The 17,327-nt window shown below is 44.8% G+C and overlaps 1 protein-coding gene across 1 annotated transcript in view; it reads left to right on the top strand.

The window, feature by feature from the left end:
* The window catches only part of LOC126153440 (glutamate receptor ionotropic, kainate glr-3-like), a 117,462-nt gene that overhangs the window by 88,691 nt on the left and 11,444 nt on the right, over positions 1-17,327 (top strand). Inside the window, exon 6 of the mRNA XM_049916072.1 lies at positions 3,174-3,224. Within this exon, the coding sequence (XP_049772029.1) occupies positions 3,174-3,224 (51 nt within the window). The remainder of the gene's footprint in view (positions 1-3,173; positions 3,225-17,327) is intronic.

Below are 17,327 nucleotides of genomic sequence, written 5' to 3'. Positions count from 1 at the left end.
GGAAACGGAGTGATTTATCTGACGTCCAAAAGGGTATGATCATTGGCTTTCGGGCCACGGATGGAAGCATTTCCGAAGCCCATAAGTTTGCTAGCTATTCGTGTGCAGCCGTGGTTAAAGTATACTATGCACGGCAAAATGGCACTGTCGAAAACTGTTGTCAGGGCAACTTCGGTGCACCATGGGCCATAGATGACAGGGTGAACGATGGCTGCGGAGATGTGTACTGGCGAATAGACGTGCAAGTGTTGAGCAACTGACCACCCAGATGAATCAAGGCGCTACGAACAGTGTCTTCTCAACGACCGTTCACCGAACGTTGTTGTGTGTGGGCCTCCACAACTGGCACCTACTTCATGCACCCATGCAGGCTGCTGTACATTGCTGATTGATGCTCATCGGTGACGAAGGCTGAAATTAGCACTCCAGAACCACAAATGGACGTGCAATAAGTGGCGACAGGTGACCTTTCAAGGTGAATCAGGTTGTATGCTCCATCATCTCAGAGCAAACATCCTGCAACAATCGTCGGAAGTGTCCAAGCCGGAGGAGGATGCGTTATGTGCTGTGGAATGTTTTCGTGGCATTCGCTGGGTGATTCCGTCATTCCGGAAGTCACAATAAATCAACACAAGTATGCATCTATCCTTGAGGACCATGTCCATCCCTCCGTGGATTTCGGTTTTCCTCAGCATAATGGCGTCTACCTGCAGGACAATGCAACATGTCGCAGATCTCAGTGTACGTGTGTGGTTCGAAGAACACCAGGCTAAGTTTACTGTTCTCCCCAAGCCACCAAACTTCCTGATTTAAGCTCAATTGAGCATGTGTGGGACCATCTATATCGGGCTGTTTGCGCCATGTGTCTTAAACCGAGAAACCAAGTGCAGCTGGCTACGGGATTAGAGTCGGAATGGCTCCACGTTCCTGTCGCTACCTTCTGGAACATCACTGACTCTACCTGCACGGCTCACGGCGGTCTGCACCAAGAGGTGGTTATTCAGGCTATTGGCAGGTGCTCGCATTAATGGGACTGGACAATATGGAATAGGCGTGAAGTACCTATTATACACAGCAGGTCATAAATTGTTAGGACACAGAGGAATTAAAGACTTTGGCTGCAAGCAGGCATTGATTGAAATCAATGTGTAAAGTTTAAAATTTATGCTGGACCGGGACTCGAACCTGGATCTCCTGGTTACCAGGCAGATACTCTGACCGATAAACCATCCAGACAAAGTAGACACTGTAACAGCATGGACTACTCTAGCATTCCTCCCATCAGACGCAAATTCTTAACATATCCACACACTACCAATGCAGTGTCCCTTGCCCATTATCCTCATTACTTGCTACATTGCGCCTATTCCCATAAGAGTTCGAGCCTAGTATGCATCTACGCTGAAGAGATCGTTAGCCATCTCTCCTTAATTATAATGTCTGTTCTTTTGGATATATTCATTATGTACAACTGAGTCTTCTTTGCTGTTCTAGGATCACTGCTGGGCTGTACTGTCCAATGAAAGTACAGATTTGTCAAACACATCCTATCATCCCACTTGTATTTGGCGACTCGGTTGCATGCTTTCGACCTTTTCATGGGATCCTTAATAGTGTCTCAGAAAGATATTGATGTGTCCCTGGTGTGTATCTGACTAACTGCTGTGCTGGAATCTACTGGTTTTCTGAATATACTGCTCTTGTATTGCGGTTTCTGTACGTTTAGGCGACGTCTTTTATGTGACGTCCAGGATGATATACACTCCTGGAAATGGAAAAAAGAACACATTGACACCGGTGTGTCAGACCCACCATACTTGCTCCGGACACTGCGAGAGGGCTGTACAAGCAATGATCACACGCACGGCACAGCGGACACACCAGGAACCGCGGTGTTGGCCGTCGAATGGCGCTAGCTGCGCAGCATTTGTGCACCGCCGCCGTCAGTGTCAGCCAGTTTGCCGTGGCATACGGAGCTCCATCGCAGTCTTTAACACTGGTAGCATGCCGCGACAGCGTGGACGTGAACCGTATGTGCAGTTGACGGACTTTGAGCGAGGGCGTATAGTGGGCATGCGGGAGGCCGGGTGGACGTACCGCCGAATTGCTCAACACGTGGGGCGCGAGGTCTCCACAGTACATCGATGTTGTCGCCAGTGGTCGGCGGAAGGTGCACGTGCCCGTCGACCTGGGACCGGACCGCAGCGACGCACGGATGCACGCCAAGACCGTAGGATCCTACGCAGTGCCGTAGGGGACCGCACCGCCACTTCCCAGCAAATTAGGGACACTGTTGCTCCTGGGGTATCGGCGAGGACCATTCGCAACCGTCTCCATGAAGCTGGGCTACGGTCCCGCACACCGTTAGGCCGTCTTCCGCTCACGCCCCAACATCGTGCAGCCCGCCTCCAGTGGTGTCGCGACAGGCGTGAATGGAGGGACGAATGGAGACGTGTCGTCTTCAGCGATGAGAGTCGCTTCTGCCTTGGTGCCAATGATGGTCGTATGCGTGTTTGGCGCCGTGCAGGTGAGCGCCACAATCAGGACTGCATACGACCGAGGCACACAGGGCCAACACCCGGCATCATGGTGTGGGGAGCGATCTACACTGGCCGTACACCACTGGTGATCGTCGAGGGGACACTGAATAGTGCACGGTACATCCAAACCGTCATCGAACCCATCGTTCTACCATTCCTAGACCGGCAAGGGAACTTGCTGTTCCAACAGGACAATGCACGTCCGCATGTATCCCGTGCCACCCAACGTGCTCTAGAAGGTGTAAGTCAACTACCCTGGCCAGCAAGATCTCCGGATCTGTCCCCCATTGAGCATGTTTGGGACTGGATGAAGCGTCGTCTCACGCGGTCTGCACGTCCAGCACGAACGCTGGTCCAACTGAGGCGCCAGGTGGAAATGGCATGGCAAGCCGTTCCACAGGACTACATCCAGCATCTCTACGATCGTCTCATGGGAGAATAGCAGCCTGCATTGCTGCGAAAGGTGGATATACACTCTACTAGTGCCGACATTGTGCATGCTCTGTTGCCTGTGTCTATGTGCCTGTGGTTCTGTCAGTGTGTTCATGTGATGTATCTGACCCCAGGAATGTGTCAATAAAGTTTCCCCTTCCTGGGACAATGAATTCACGGTGTTGTTATTTCAATTTCCAGGAGTGTAGATGTTTTCAAGTACGTGGCGTCTCCACAAGACAATATCACTTGGTAAGCACAATCAAGTCCAAATCCGAAGCCAGGATCGTCAGGGAAGTACTACATTTAGCAGTAAAAGCCCTTTTATTAGGGGCGCCAACATACGGACAGAACAGAACTGCCTCCTGGTTGGAGAGTGCTGCTGTTTCCACAAACATCGAGTATTCCACAACACGCAGACATTACAAACATATGAAAATTCTAGAATCTTCTAGAAATGATAAATATTAAATAAGAAATATTTTTGGTGATATGAATTTAAGTCGCGACTCACAGCATGCCAGATTTCATGCAGCAGAGCTTGCGGGAATATGTTCATATGGGTACAATAAAACTAAAATAAAAATTTCGATCAGTTGATAGGAAAGACTTATTACTCCAAAAGAAATAGAGAGAGAATATTAAGAAATACCATACAGTATGGATTATACAACGGTCTCTGACGACAGGAAACAGCAATACCATCAATGAATAACGCACACCCACGTACACATCAGCACTTCAATTCCACATTCAATCTCATCCAGATAATTTGAAAATGAACAAAATCGCTCGTAAATTACGATCAGATAGTATTGAGTTTTCCTTATTATGGCAAATGGCAAAAATGGTTCGAATGGCTCTGAGCACTATGGGACTCAACTTCTGAGATCATTAGTCCCCTAGAACTTGGAACTACTTAAACCTAACTAACCTAAGGACATCACACACATCCATGCCCGAGGCAGGATTCGAACCTGCGACCGTAGTGGTCTCGAGGTTCCAGACTGTAACGCCTAGAACCGCACGGCCACTCCGGCCGGCTATGGTAAATGAATGAAATTATAAAGTATGAAAGACTACTGATGCTGACGTTGTGCAATGAACTGACGTAGTAATTAAACGCAGATGAATTAAGTTAACAGTGATAATTACAAAGCTGTGCGTTTATTATTTGAAAATATGATTACAGCTATTCTATAACTCTGTGTAACAATCTAGTATCAGAGCTATGACCAGAAAATATAATGTATGCTCCACCAGGATGTATTTTTTTGGGAAAAGAATTACATCTGTTAAAGTGACAGCGTAAATGAAATACTCCTGGCTTTTGCAGTTTTAACTATTGAACCCACCCAGCAATGATTCACAATTGCTAAATATGTGCTGGAATTGCATATACTTCCTAATCTCATTCTCCCCTCCTCTCTCTGCCCACCTGCTTCTGCCTCTTCTCTCTCTCCATCTCCTCCTCCACACTCTCTATCCATCTTCTTCTCCTCCCCCTTCTCTCCGCACATCACCTCCTCCGCCCTCTCTGTTCATCTCCTCCTCATCCTCCCCCTTTCTCCATTACCTCCTCCGCCCTCTTTGTCTATCTCCTCCTCCTCTCCCCTCTCTCTCCATCACTTCTTTCCCCACTCTTTGTCCTCCTCCTCTCTACGTCCGTTTCTTCCCTTTCCCCCTCCCCCCCCCCCGTTATCTGTCCGTCTCCTCTTCCCATTCTCTCTGAGATCGAGCCTTGTTTATTGTTACTTCATACAAAACCTTTACAGGAAATTGAAATCACTTAAAATGAGTGTGTAAATCCATTGATATAGGGATACGACAGACACCTCTCCAACTCTGTCCTCGTTATCACCCCTACTCCAATAACAGGTTGCTGGTTCTTACCCCCACAGTATTTCTTTCCAGTTAGTAAATGGTTTTCATTCCAAGTTTGCTGGAAATCGATCCAGGGATATAGGAAGAGCTTTCCACCCGTTGCTTTATCCGTGTACACACGTGTCACATATATTTCACGTGCAGTTACCATATTTCGCACAAATTTGTACACATAGTTAACCACAAATTTCGCCCTGGGGTTTCGTTTTCACACAGCTCGATGTATCGTGAAATGAAATAATTTTGTAGGTACATGCAACGGCACAAGTGGGTACTTTCTGTGAAAAGTCTTGAGACTAGCATTAGTAGCAAAGAAATAATAAATTTAAATATCATGCTTGACATGGATGTTTTTCACTCATGTCAGTGTTTGTGACGTTATATCTCCTGAACTTCCGATGGTAAAATGACGTAATTTAATAGGTACATTCAGCGGCAAATGTAAATTCTATCTGAGAAATGTGTTGCGAATAGTGTTAGTAGCAAAGAAGTAAGAAATTTAAAAGTAATGCATCATGCGGGAGTTTTACAGGATGAACAGCGAAAACGTAGTAAATGATTTTTTTTTCTCCCCACTTCTTTGACACGTAGATTGTTCTTATCCCCACAGAGATTTTTTCCAGAAAGTAAATTATATGTGTACTAAATTTGATTGAAATCGTTTCTAGTGGTACGTGGATGGTTTTGAATTGTATTCCATGTATGATCTGCTGCATCAGATTCACCTCGTACTTAATCTCCGGCTGCCGTTCTCGAAGTTAATTCCCTTCGTGGTCGCGCTGTACAGTGACACGGAACTGTAACGTCGGACGTCTTCACCGTGTTACAATATGCGGTTACTGGAAGAGAGCTCCAATCTATTCAAGCTACTTATTGATGTTAACAGCTTAGCAGTAACCCTTCCGTATTTTATGCCAAAACTTTTTCCTATACACCTTCAATTACAACGATGGGTGAAAATATCTCTTTTACTTCGTAGCTCTTGGCAGACTACACACAAATGTGTCTTGCTTTTATGTTAGCAATCGAGAGAGTGACAGTTCGTATAGCAAATCTTCAGCTCTGTATGAAGGTTTACATTCTTGCGCAGGTCTTTTTGCTCTTTGACGTCCAAGGTACCGCCAAGCTGCGACGTTCAAGGAACAAGCGCTCCGGCACGTCAGGTGGAGTGGTTTGTTCGCCATCGCGTCCTGCCAATGTGCAAAGCTAACGTGTCCTACACTTCATCTGCACCTACATAAAACGAGAGCGTGCACAACGGTACGTTCTACACTTATCATCTACGTAAACTGCGTTTTCAGTTTTCGAGAACATCTTCCGTCGATATGAAAGTGGAACACGTTATTCTTAAAAATCCTATGCTACACAACAGATCCTCCCACTTCGACGATAGCTGCTGTGTAACTGAACATACTTAACTACGACATTGTATAAGAACAGAATATTCTTCCAATAATAATGGGTTTACATTTATTTCGATTATCATGATTATCCGTGCTTAAAGTTTTTTAAAACAATTTTTTGAAAAAAATCTCCATTAGTTAATCCTGTTTGGTCAGAAAAAGGATAGAGTAGTACCTAATATAATTCGTCGGGAATGTTCGTGCATGTTCAACCAACCATTCTATCGTTCACTCTGTACATAATTTCTCCATTTTGCATTTTATTGTTCTCCTTTATGGGATTTTCATGTAGTAAAGAATATGAGAAAATAGTAGGTCTGCTTATCCGGACGATATCTTGGTTACTCAGATTTAATCATTCTTTTGTGCTTATCTAACAAAGTTGTTGAGGTAGAAAGAAAACGATTAGTTTTATCTTTACCATAAGAAGTGACAAGCTGACATTTTTAACTACAACCCTCTTCACAACTTCAGATCTCAGACCTATCGTAAATCAACATGTGCCGAAACGTCAATACAAAGAATCGTTAGTGCTCAGGTACGTCAAACATAATCTAATTATATTGACAGAAAAAAATCTCATCACCAACAAGGAGCTGTGAGACATTTGGTAGGGTTCCTGCACTTAACGTAGGATCCACTTAGCAACTAATAAATACACGAAACCCTCCGTTGCCAAATTTACCTTTATTGTAATTTTAATTAACGTGGAAGCCATAAAAACACCAAACATGGAGGCAAAATGTACGCATCTAAAAGCTACTTAAAAAAGGAATAAAATCACTTAAATTTGTTTCCACAAGAGGAGAATACAACGTCCCAATTCGGACCTCGCTAACAATAACATTTTACTGACATTAAATATAACAAGATAAATATTCATACCTGTGACGAGAACAAATGAATAACACTGTCAATCTTTACAGATGATAATACGACTATATCCACGAAGGTTCGCGCCCTGCAAGGGAGATACTTAACTTCAACATATAAGGTGATTACAGTAAGCCCTAATTCCACTCGACAAACGTAGTAACGATATAAGCGGGACAAATGTAGTGAAGGAGGATAACCGGATGTGCCGTAGTAAAAAGGGCCACTATCAACCCCGTCAGAACGGGTCCCCCGTGAACAAATCAGTTTCAGCTACCTGCAACATACACAGAGTCATTTGTAGCTTCTTAAAAGCAATTAACATGAAAAAGCACAACGCGTAACACACTACTAAACTATAAACGACAACTTCATAGAACTAGCTCCTCTTTAGAGAAAGCAAAAAGCAGAATATTAATAACACGTAAAATACTTCTAACCTATAACAAAGGTACCACGTAATAGAGTGTCGTCTTGAGCTCATAGATTACTCAGTTTGACTTGCCTGTTTATGGGTCTTACTACTCAACAGTGTCAGCTTAAGCAAACCCGTGAATACCAACACTCGAAATATGACAGGAATAATGATTGAAGCCACTGACAATGATAGGCTGCCACACACAGGAGACAATAGTAATTTACAGCGGCACACAACCAACCTTACATCTCCAATTTAGTATAATCAGAATAAACAATTTTGTGTATAATAATTACTTACAGTACCATGACAATCTCCGAATAACACTTATTCCCCAAGGTAGGCGCTGGTATCGAAAGGCACCTTTAGTAATACAGAGTTCGAGTGTATTCACTTATTGGAAGTATTTCAACTTTACATTCCTTTCCACATAGATCTATGTTTACACTCCTCTGCAGCTAAAGAAGAGCATGTAAATGCACATATAACGGACACAGATTTAAGAAGAATAAAACAGTACCTTGTTGTTGTTGTGGTCTTCAGCCCTGAGACTGGTTTGATGCAGCTCTCCATGCTACTCTATCCTGTGCAAGCTTCTTCATGTCCCAGTACCTACTGCAACCTACATCCTTCTGAATCTGCTTAGTGTATTCATCTCTTGGTCTCCCTCTACGATTTTTACCCTCCACGCTGCCCTCCAATACTAAATTGGTGATCCCTTGATGCCTCAGAACATGTCCTACCAACCAATCCCTTCTTCTGGTCAAGTTGTGCCACAAACTTCTCTTCTCCCCAATCCTATTCAATACTTCCTCATTAGTTATGTGATCTACCCATCTAATCTTCAGCATTCTTCTGTAGCACCACATTTCGAAAGTTTCTATTCTCTTCTTGTCCAAACTATTTACCGTCCATGTTTCACTTCCATACACGGCTACACTCCATACAAATACCTTCAGAAATGACTTCCTGACACTTAAATCTATATTCGATGTTAACAAATTTCTCTTCTTCAGAAACGCTTTCCTTGCCATTTCCAGTCCACATTTTATATCCTCTCTACTTCGACCATCATCAGTTATTTTGCTCCCCAAATAGCAAAACTCCTTTACTACTTTAAGTGTCTCATTTCCTAATCTAATACCCTCAACATCACCCGACTTAATTCGACTACATTCCATTATCCTCGTTTTGCTTTTGTTGATGTTCATCTTATATCCTACCTTCAAGACACCATCCATTCCGTTCAACTGCTCTTCCAAGTCCTTTGCTGTCTCTGACAGAATTACAATGTCATCGGCGAACCTCAAATTTTTTATTTCTTCTCCATGGATTTTAATACCTTTCGCTCCCTGTATTTTACCCCTGCCACCTTTAGAATTTGAAAGAGAGTATTCCAGTCAACATTGTCAAAAGCTTTCTCTAAGTCTACAAATGCTAGAAACGTAGGTTTGCCTTTCCTTAATCTTTCTTCTAAGATAAGTCGTAAAGTCAGTATTGCCTCACGTGTTCCAGTATTTCTACGGAATCCAAACTGATCTTCCCCGAGGTCGGCTTCTACTAGTTTTTCCATTCGACTGTAAAGAATTCGTGTTGGTATTTTGCAGCTGTGGCTTATTAAACTGATTGTTCGGTAATTTTCACATCTGTCAACACCTGCTTTCTTTCGGATTGGAATTATTATATTCTTCTTGAAGTCTGAGGGTATTTCGCCTGTTTCATACATCTTGCTCACCAGATGGTAGAGTTTTGTCAGGACTGGCTCTCCCAAGGCCGTCAGTAGTTCCAATGGAATGTTGTCTACCTCAGGGGCCTTGTTTCGACTCAGGTCTTTCAGTGCTCTGTCAAACTCTTCACGCAGTATCGTATCTCCCATTTCATCTTCATATACATCCTCTTCCATTTCCATAATATTGTCCTCAAGTACATCGTCATTGTATAGATCCTCTATATACTCCTTGCACCTTTCTGCTTCCTCTTCTTTGCTTAGAACTGGGTTTCCATCTGAGCTCTTGATGTTCATACAAGCGGTTCTCTTATCTCCAAAGGTCTCTTTAATTTTCCTGTAGGCAGTATCTATCTTACCCCTAGTGAGATAAGCCTCAACATCCTTACATTTGTCCTCTAGCCATCCCTGCTTAGCCATTTTGCACTTCCTGGCGATCTCATTTTTGAGACGTATAACAGTACCTTAGTATGTCGCAAATGGCTTCATTTGCTTTACACCCCTAACCGCCGCATTTTCCGAGAGCTCACTGGAGGGCAGGGTGGACGTCTGTTGCGTTTTCTGATGAAAGTTGGTTCTGTCTAAATACCAGTGATGGCCGTTGAGCCCAATTGAGGCCTGCATCCAACCTGTACGCGTGCAAGACTCACTTACCTACAGCTACAGCTGGCATCAAAGTGCCATTTCTTATGACGGTAGGACCACTCTCGCGTTTATCCCACGCACCCTGACTGCAGTTTTGTCATCAGTCTGGTGATTCGACCTGTTGTGCTGCCATTCATGAACAGCATTCCAGAGAGGTTTTCCAACAGTATAACGCTCACCCACATACCGCTGTTGCAACCCAACATGTTCTAGAGCGCGTCAACATATTGTCTTGGGCTGCTCGATTGTCAGATCTGTCTCCAGTCGAGCACATCTAAGACATCATCGAACGACAACTCCAGAGTCATCCACAACCAGCATTAACTGTATAACAGGCATGGAAATCCATCTTACAAACTGAAATCTGGCACCTGTACACACAATACATGCACGTTTCCGTTCTTGTATTCAACATTCTGGCGGTTACGTCGTTGTTAATGCATTTCAGGGATTTCGCATTTGGAATGGCTTATCTCGCACGTCATTAACTTGCGATCTTGCTACGTTAATCACTTACATATGTAAACTAGACGAATGTATTCTCGAAATTTCCTTACTCTTCATTAATAATTTTTTGGGGTAGTGATTTTTTTACCGTCAGTGTATTTTGGAGAACGCTTCGACAGCGTGACTAACCGTCACAGTACGGCTTTAGTAAGGCGTCACTGTAAGAGATGCGCTCACATCTTACTCTATGGACAGCTACTGTGACCAAGGATCGTCAAATTTGGCAAGAAGCAAGGTTTTACAGCAAAGGCACACGAAGAAATCGCTTTCCTCATTTCTCCACAAAAAAAAGTTACAGCTCATTCCTTCTATGGATTCACTTGACCTAGGCGAACGCCACGCCTTCCACGGTTTCGTCCATCCTTTAATGTCCAATACCTACTCAAAATCGGGTTCATCCCATCTTAAATATTTAACAGTATGCACAGCCTCTGATCCCTTTTCGTTACACATTCGAATGATGAACTTTGTCGGTAGTAAATTCACTTTTGCCGGTTCTTTTAAACATGTATTTCCTAACTCCTTCTTTTATAACTTTGAGCAATTCTTCTTGTAATATTATAAGTTACTTCCGCATAAATACCATCTGTTAATTAGTGATCACCTGGGATCTACGCATGCCCACAAAATTATATGATTTATCTTTCTCCATTGCTCCCCCGAATACCCTCCTTGACTAGTTCTTCAGCGAGATGCTGAAGTATGGTCAGCATACGCAAGAGAACGGAGTTGTATCAGCTTCACTCGTACAGAACCCTAAAATTAATCCTAGCATACCCACACTGTAAGCATGATGATATGGAGGAACAACACGTTCGTAATTCTTTAAGCAGTCATCGTTACAAGTAAGTTTGTCTATTGTCTGTGCCTCTCTACATTGCTATTAGCTGTCAATAGACAATCTCCCGACACAAATTGACAGAAACCCAACCATAATACGTCATAGTAAACGAAAAATTTAAAAAAAATTCCTTACCCGTAACATGTATTATGTCATGCATGAGAGCTGTCCAGAAAGTAAGTTCGCCCGTCGATCGTGTCGCGTCGCTCATTTCAGTTTTGAGTGAACAGTGACCACGTAAAGATGCGTAGGGAAAAGTGTCTCCCGCCAAATTACAGGGCCTGGTTAGAGATTTCGTCTGTGTTATGCAGCCCACATAACACAACTGTCGAGCAGTTCCTTCTTCATGCCAATTGTCGGCCGCACACTGCAGGGGCAATGAAGACGCTCCTGCAGATTTTCCGATGAGAAGTGTTTATCACCCACAATATAGTCTGTAATTGGCTCCCCCTGAGTCTCATCTCTGCTCACAAGAACCGCTGGCTATGAAGGCAAAATTTTTCCACGGACAACGAGCTGCAGACCAGTGCAGATAACTGGCCAAAAGCACAGGCGGCTGCTTTCCATGACGAGGATATTGGAAAGTTGATACAACAGTACGACAGAACTCGAAGTTGGAGAGGCGACTATGTAGAGAAGTTGGTGGAAGGTGTACCTAACTGTTGCAAATAAAACGTTTCTGGTTTACACTGTCTTTTTCCGTTTCGCGACCGATCGGAACTTACTTTCTGGACAACTCTCGCATATGCGAATCCTGGCTTGTCATACACAGTAATTGTATTACTGCATCCGGTTCTTATATATTTCTCTGTGACATGTCATGTGACATTTATAATTATGATAGGATAGTGAGAGATACATTTACATCAAAGGCTGCGAGGTAGCAAGAGCAAAAGAAAATGATGATGATGATGTTTGGTTTGTGGGGCGCTCAACTGCGTGGTTATCAGCGCCCGTACAATTACCCAATCTTTGCTCAGTCCAATTTCGCCACTTTCCTGGATGATGATGAAATGATGAGGACAACACAAACACCCAGTCATCTCGAGGCAGGTGAAAATCCCTGACCCCGCCGGGAATCGAACCCGGGACCCCGTGCTCGGGAAGCAAGAACGCTATCGCGAGACCACGAGCGGCGGACAAAAGAAAATGCTTGAGAGAAAACGAAATGTGAAATACTGAAACATTTAACTCTGACACCCGGCAGACGCCAACCTGCCGAAACTGCAAAGCCAGCAGATTCTCCTCAGGATTAGAACTTGTTTAACATATAAACGTTGTGTAAGCCCTTCCCTTGACCGCTCTCCATGTCTGGTAAGAAAACTGCCTTCTGAAGCGTCTTCTGTAGCTTGAAATACTTGCATGTTTCATTCTTTAAATTATAATAATGTAATGTAATCAATACACTCCAGAGATTACACAGTGATCATTCGTTATGGTCACAACTCCAGCCATCGCCTTTAAATCACCACCTTAACAGCTGACTCTTAACAAATGAAGGCGCTGATTACTTTATCCGTCACGTACTTCGAAAAGCCCTCCTTCAACTTTGACCAAACATTACATAAATAGAGGGGGACTTGAAAAATAAGTTTCCCTTGTCGACTGTGGGCAGAGTTGTGTGATATGGGCGAAAGACGACACGGCAGGTGAACGCGCACGTGCAAGGCAGCGATACACCACTGGGTAGAGGTCGACCACCATCAAGCAGATGGCGCTGTCGCAGTGCCTGCACAAAGCGAAGGCCAGCCTCTCAGTCTTTTCCCGGAGCTATGGAGAGAAGGTGCGTTTTGGAGTCGTGGACAAAGGCGGAAGTGAGAGCTTGTATCCGCTATGAATGGGCACGTGGAATGTCAGGCACAGAAATTCATAACCGCCTTGTTGAGGTGTGTGGGTCAGGTGTGATGTCGAGGCAAATTGTGCGGAAATGGTGCCAGCAATTCAGTGATGGACGTCAGCATGTGCAGGACATACCGAGACATGGCCGGATGCGCACGGCTACTACAGATGCAAATTGCAGGAAGGTGGATGAGACGATTAAAGCGAACCGGCATATCACCATCGATGGTGTAGCGGCAGAACTTGGAATCGGGCATGAGCGAGCTCACAAGAACATCCACGATACTCTTCGATACAGGAAGGTGTCAGCACGATGCGTGCCCCGCCAACTGACCCCGACACACATGGAACAACGCATGGCGTTCAGCCTGGAACAGCTCGTGCGTTACCATGGATATGGCAAGGACCTTCTGTTTCGGATTGAGACGTGGGTCCACCATTACACGCCCGAATCGAAGGCCGCATCCATGGAGTGGAAACATCCGTCATCACCTGTCCGAAAGAAGTTCAAAAGCACTCGGTCTGCAGGTAAAGTGCTACTCACCGTTTTCCGGGACGCCAAAGGAGTTTTGCTGCTGGACTTTCTGGAGGATGCAACCATCAATGCTGCGCGATACTGTGCCACTCTGTCGAAATTGAAAGAGCTGATTCGGAAAAAGCGGCCTGGCCTTCTCACATCTGGCGTTCTGCTGTTGGATGACAATGCGAGACCACAAACGGCGACGGCAACGCAAAACCATATTGCAACTCTTAGCTGGGAGCGCCTACACCATCCGCCTTAAGGCCCGTATCTCGCACCAAGTGACATCCATCTGTTTCCTGCTTTGAAGAAGACTCTCGGTGGAAGGCGCTTTGGCAGCAGTGCTGACGTCAGACAAGCCGTTCAATGCTTCTTCCGTATGCAACGCCTTGATTTTTTTCCTGGAAGGTTTTTGGAAGCTTATAAAGCAGTATGACAAGTGCCGCACTTCGAAATTATGTGGAAAAATAAAGATATGTCTTATCTTTAATGTCTCAGTCTATTTTTTTCCTTTCACACACAACTCTGACCAAAGTCGACAGGGGAAACTTATTTTCCAACTCCCTCACGTGAATAACAAGGCCGTAGAGCCTCCATATGTAGTAAAATTAATCAATAAAGTAACAAACGTAACTAAATTATATACACTTAGCAAATAAATGAAGTTAGTACTGTCTTGTACCAAGTTAGGTGAGAGACAACGCATCAGTAATGATCAGTGATGACTCATAGGCTAATCACTAAAACTCCTACTGGCAAGTTAGGTGAGAGACAACGCATCAGTAATGATCAGTGATGACTCATAGGCTAACCACTAAAACTCCTACTGGGTTAGAAGAATAGATACATCTTATGTCTTTACCTCCATCCATTGGATTAAAGAATGCACGTATTACATGGTCCAAGCACATTAATGTGACCACTGCCTATGTTCGACATCAACGTACAGTAACCACTCATAGTGACAGGTTGTACAGCTAGCAGGGGGAGAGGGGGGGGGGTCGAGTATATAAAGGATCTCATGGGAATACGGAAAACGGGCAGTCGTTGTCGTAACGTGGAAAAGCAACAATTTATCTGACGGCCAAAAGGGCATGATCATTAGCTTTCGGGCCGAGCATTTCCGGAACGGCTAAGTTTGTAAACGATTCACATGCCACCATGGTTAAAGTGTACCGTGCATGGCAAAACGGTGCTATGCAAAACCGGCACCAAGGTAATTGCAGTACACCAAGGGCCAGAGATGACAGGGATGAGCCGGCCGCTGTGGCCTAGCGGTTCTAGGCGATTCAGTCCGGAACCGCGTTGCTGCTACGGTCGCAGGTTCGAATCTTGCCTCGGGCATAGATGTGTGTGATGTCCTTAGGTTAGTTCGGTTTAAGTAGTTCTAATTTCTAGGGAACTGATGACCTCAGATGTTAAGTCCCATAGTGCTCATAGCCATTTGAACGATTTTTGACAGGGGTGAACGACGGCCGCAGAGATGTGTACTGGCGAAAAGACGTGCAGCTGTTGAGCAAATGACCGCTCAGATAGACCAAGGGCTACCAAAAAGTCTCCTCTACAACCGTTCTGCAAACGTTACTGCATATGGACCTCCACAGAAGGCGCCCGTTTCGTGTGCTCATGATGACTGCTGTTCATTGGCGATGAAGGCTGGAACCTGCGCGACAGTACCGCAACTCGGCGTCCGTTTAGTAGTGACAGGTCGTCTTTGCAGATGAATGACGTTTTATGTTTCATCGGACACGTGGAAGTTGGAGTGTACTGAGTTAAACATATATTCAGGAATCGAAGCGAAAATGACGTCAAGGTGGAGGTCATGAAGTTCAGTAAATACGGAAAGAGGTACAGCAAGGAAAAGTACCGGGTGACAATTATTAAAGAATATTAAATAAAATTGTCATAACTTCTTAAATGTTTGGGTTAGGACGTTCAAATTTCACTGTTGGGGGCATGATGGGAATCAGTATGCGCTGTATGGTTTGGGTTAGCGACGAAGCCCACTTTCATTTGGATGGGTTCGTCAATAAGCATAACTGTCGCATCTGGGGCACTGAGAATCCGCATTTCGTGATCGAGAAGTCTCTTCACCCTCAACGGGTGACTGTGTAATGTGCAGTGTCCAGTCACGGAGTAATCAGTGCGGCACTGCTCAATGGCACGGTGACTAGCTAACGGTACTTGAAGGTTTGGAAGATGATTTCATCCCCATTATCGAAAGTGACCCTGATTTCGACAAGATATGGTTCATGCCAGACAGAGCTCGATCCCGTCGAAGCAGGATAGTGTCTGATGTCCTGGAGGAGCACTTTGGGGACTGCATTCTGTTTATGGGATACTTAGAGGCCATTGGCATGGGCCTCGAAAGGCCGCCATGTTCTCCGTATCTGAACACATGTCACTATGTCACTCCTTTTTGTGGGCTATATTAAAGACGAGGTGTAAAAGAATTGCCCAAGAGCCATTGCAGAGCTGAAAACAGCCATTCAGGAGGTCATCGACAGCATCGATGTTCCGGCACTTCAGCGGGTCATGCAGAATTTCGCTATTCATCTGTGCCACATCAGCGCCAATGATAGCAGGCATATCGAACATGTCGTTATCTACATTCGAATGTCCGTAGTGACGTTTACATGATGAATAAAGTGTGCGCACGCCTCAGTTTGTAACTAATGTACGTTTTTTTCACATAGTTCAATAACTGTCACTCTGTAACAGTCCGATTTCGCTGGCAAGGCGTCATAGAGCAATTGAATCGCGTGAGTCTAGTCCAGATTATTGGAAGTACGCAGTTAAAATCGACCATTCAGTTGATGCAAGGGGCAGAGAAGAAACGACAGGAGGAGGAAATTCAGAGGAATGAAAGGGAACGAAGAAAAGAGACGACAGGGGGAAGTATTGGGAAGAAAAGAAACGACAGGAAGAAGAACAGACAGGAGATCCTCATTAATGAAATCAGGGAAATTCAGAAGCGACAAGACAGTGAGGAAAAGAGCCTGGATGACGTAATGAAAGAAATTAAGGAAATTCAAAGGAGGGCTGATGTGTTTGTCGAAAACATGAAGCAGGTCAGGAATGAAGCTAAGGGTGTAAAAGCAGAGGCTGAAGTCATTAGGAAAACGTCAGATTAGACGCGAGAAGTAGCGGTAGAGTCCAGACGTGAGTCTAGGACAGCCACGTTAGTAGCACGGGATGCGCGGAAAAACGCCCAAACTGTGCTAGATGAATCAGCGCTGGCAAAAGTCAAAGCCAAAATGGTTATTTCTTCTCTTAAAAAACATAGAAAGGGAGTAGCTGAAAAGACACAGGAAATCAAAGACGAGCAAACACGTCTCAATACCTAGCAGAATGAGATGGTGGGTGAGATTAGACAAACGTGCGAAAGGGTCGCTCGTGTGGAAGTTCAGCCAGAAGCACAAGAACGTCGCCGGGAGTTCGCTGGTCACCAGGAACGTCAGAGATAAACTTTTACAACCTAACCTGGAGCCATATCCGCGGCACAGGCACGCCGCTGCGTGGGCGCGACGCTCGGCCGTCGCAGTCGAAGGCGTGTGTTACACAAAGTACTGATCCGGACGATGACTGCGCGCGACTCAGAGCTACGAAAACATTACTACATACCTCTGATGACACGAGATGAGGGTGCAACAGCATTCAGGGATCGGTCGGCCATGAAATATTGGGTGCACGTCCGCC

This window comes from Schistocerca cancellata, chromosome 2 (genome assembly GCF_023864275.1).
Source record: "Schistocerca cancellata isolate TAMUIC-IGC-003103 chromosome 2, iqSchCanc2.1, whole genome shotgun sequence".
Taxonomy (NCBI): domain Eukaryota; kingdom Metazoa; phylum Arthropoda; class Insecta; order Orthoptera; family Acrididae; genus Schistocerca; species Schistocerca cancellata.
This window is presented reverse-complemented; position numbering and strand designations above follow the sequence as displayed.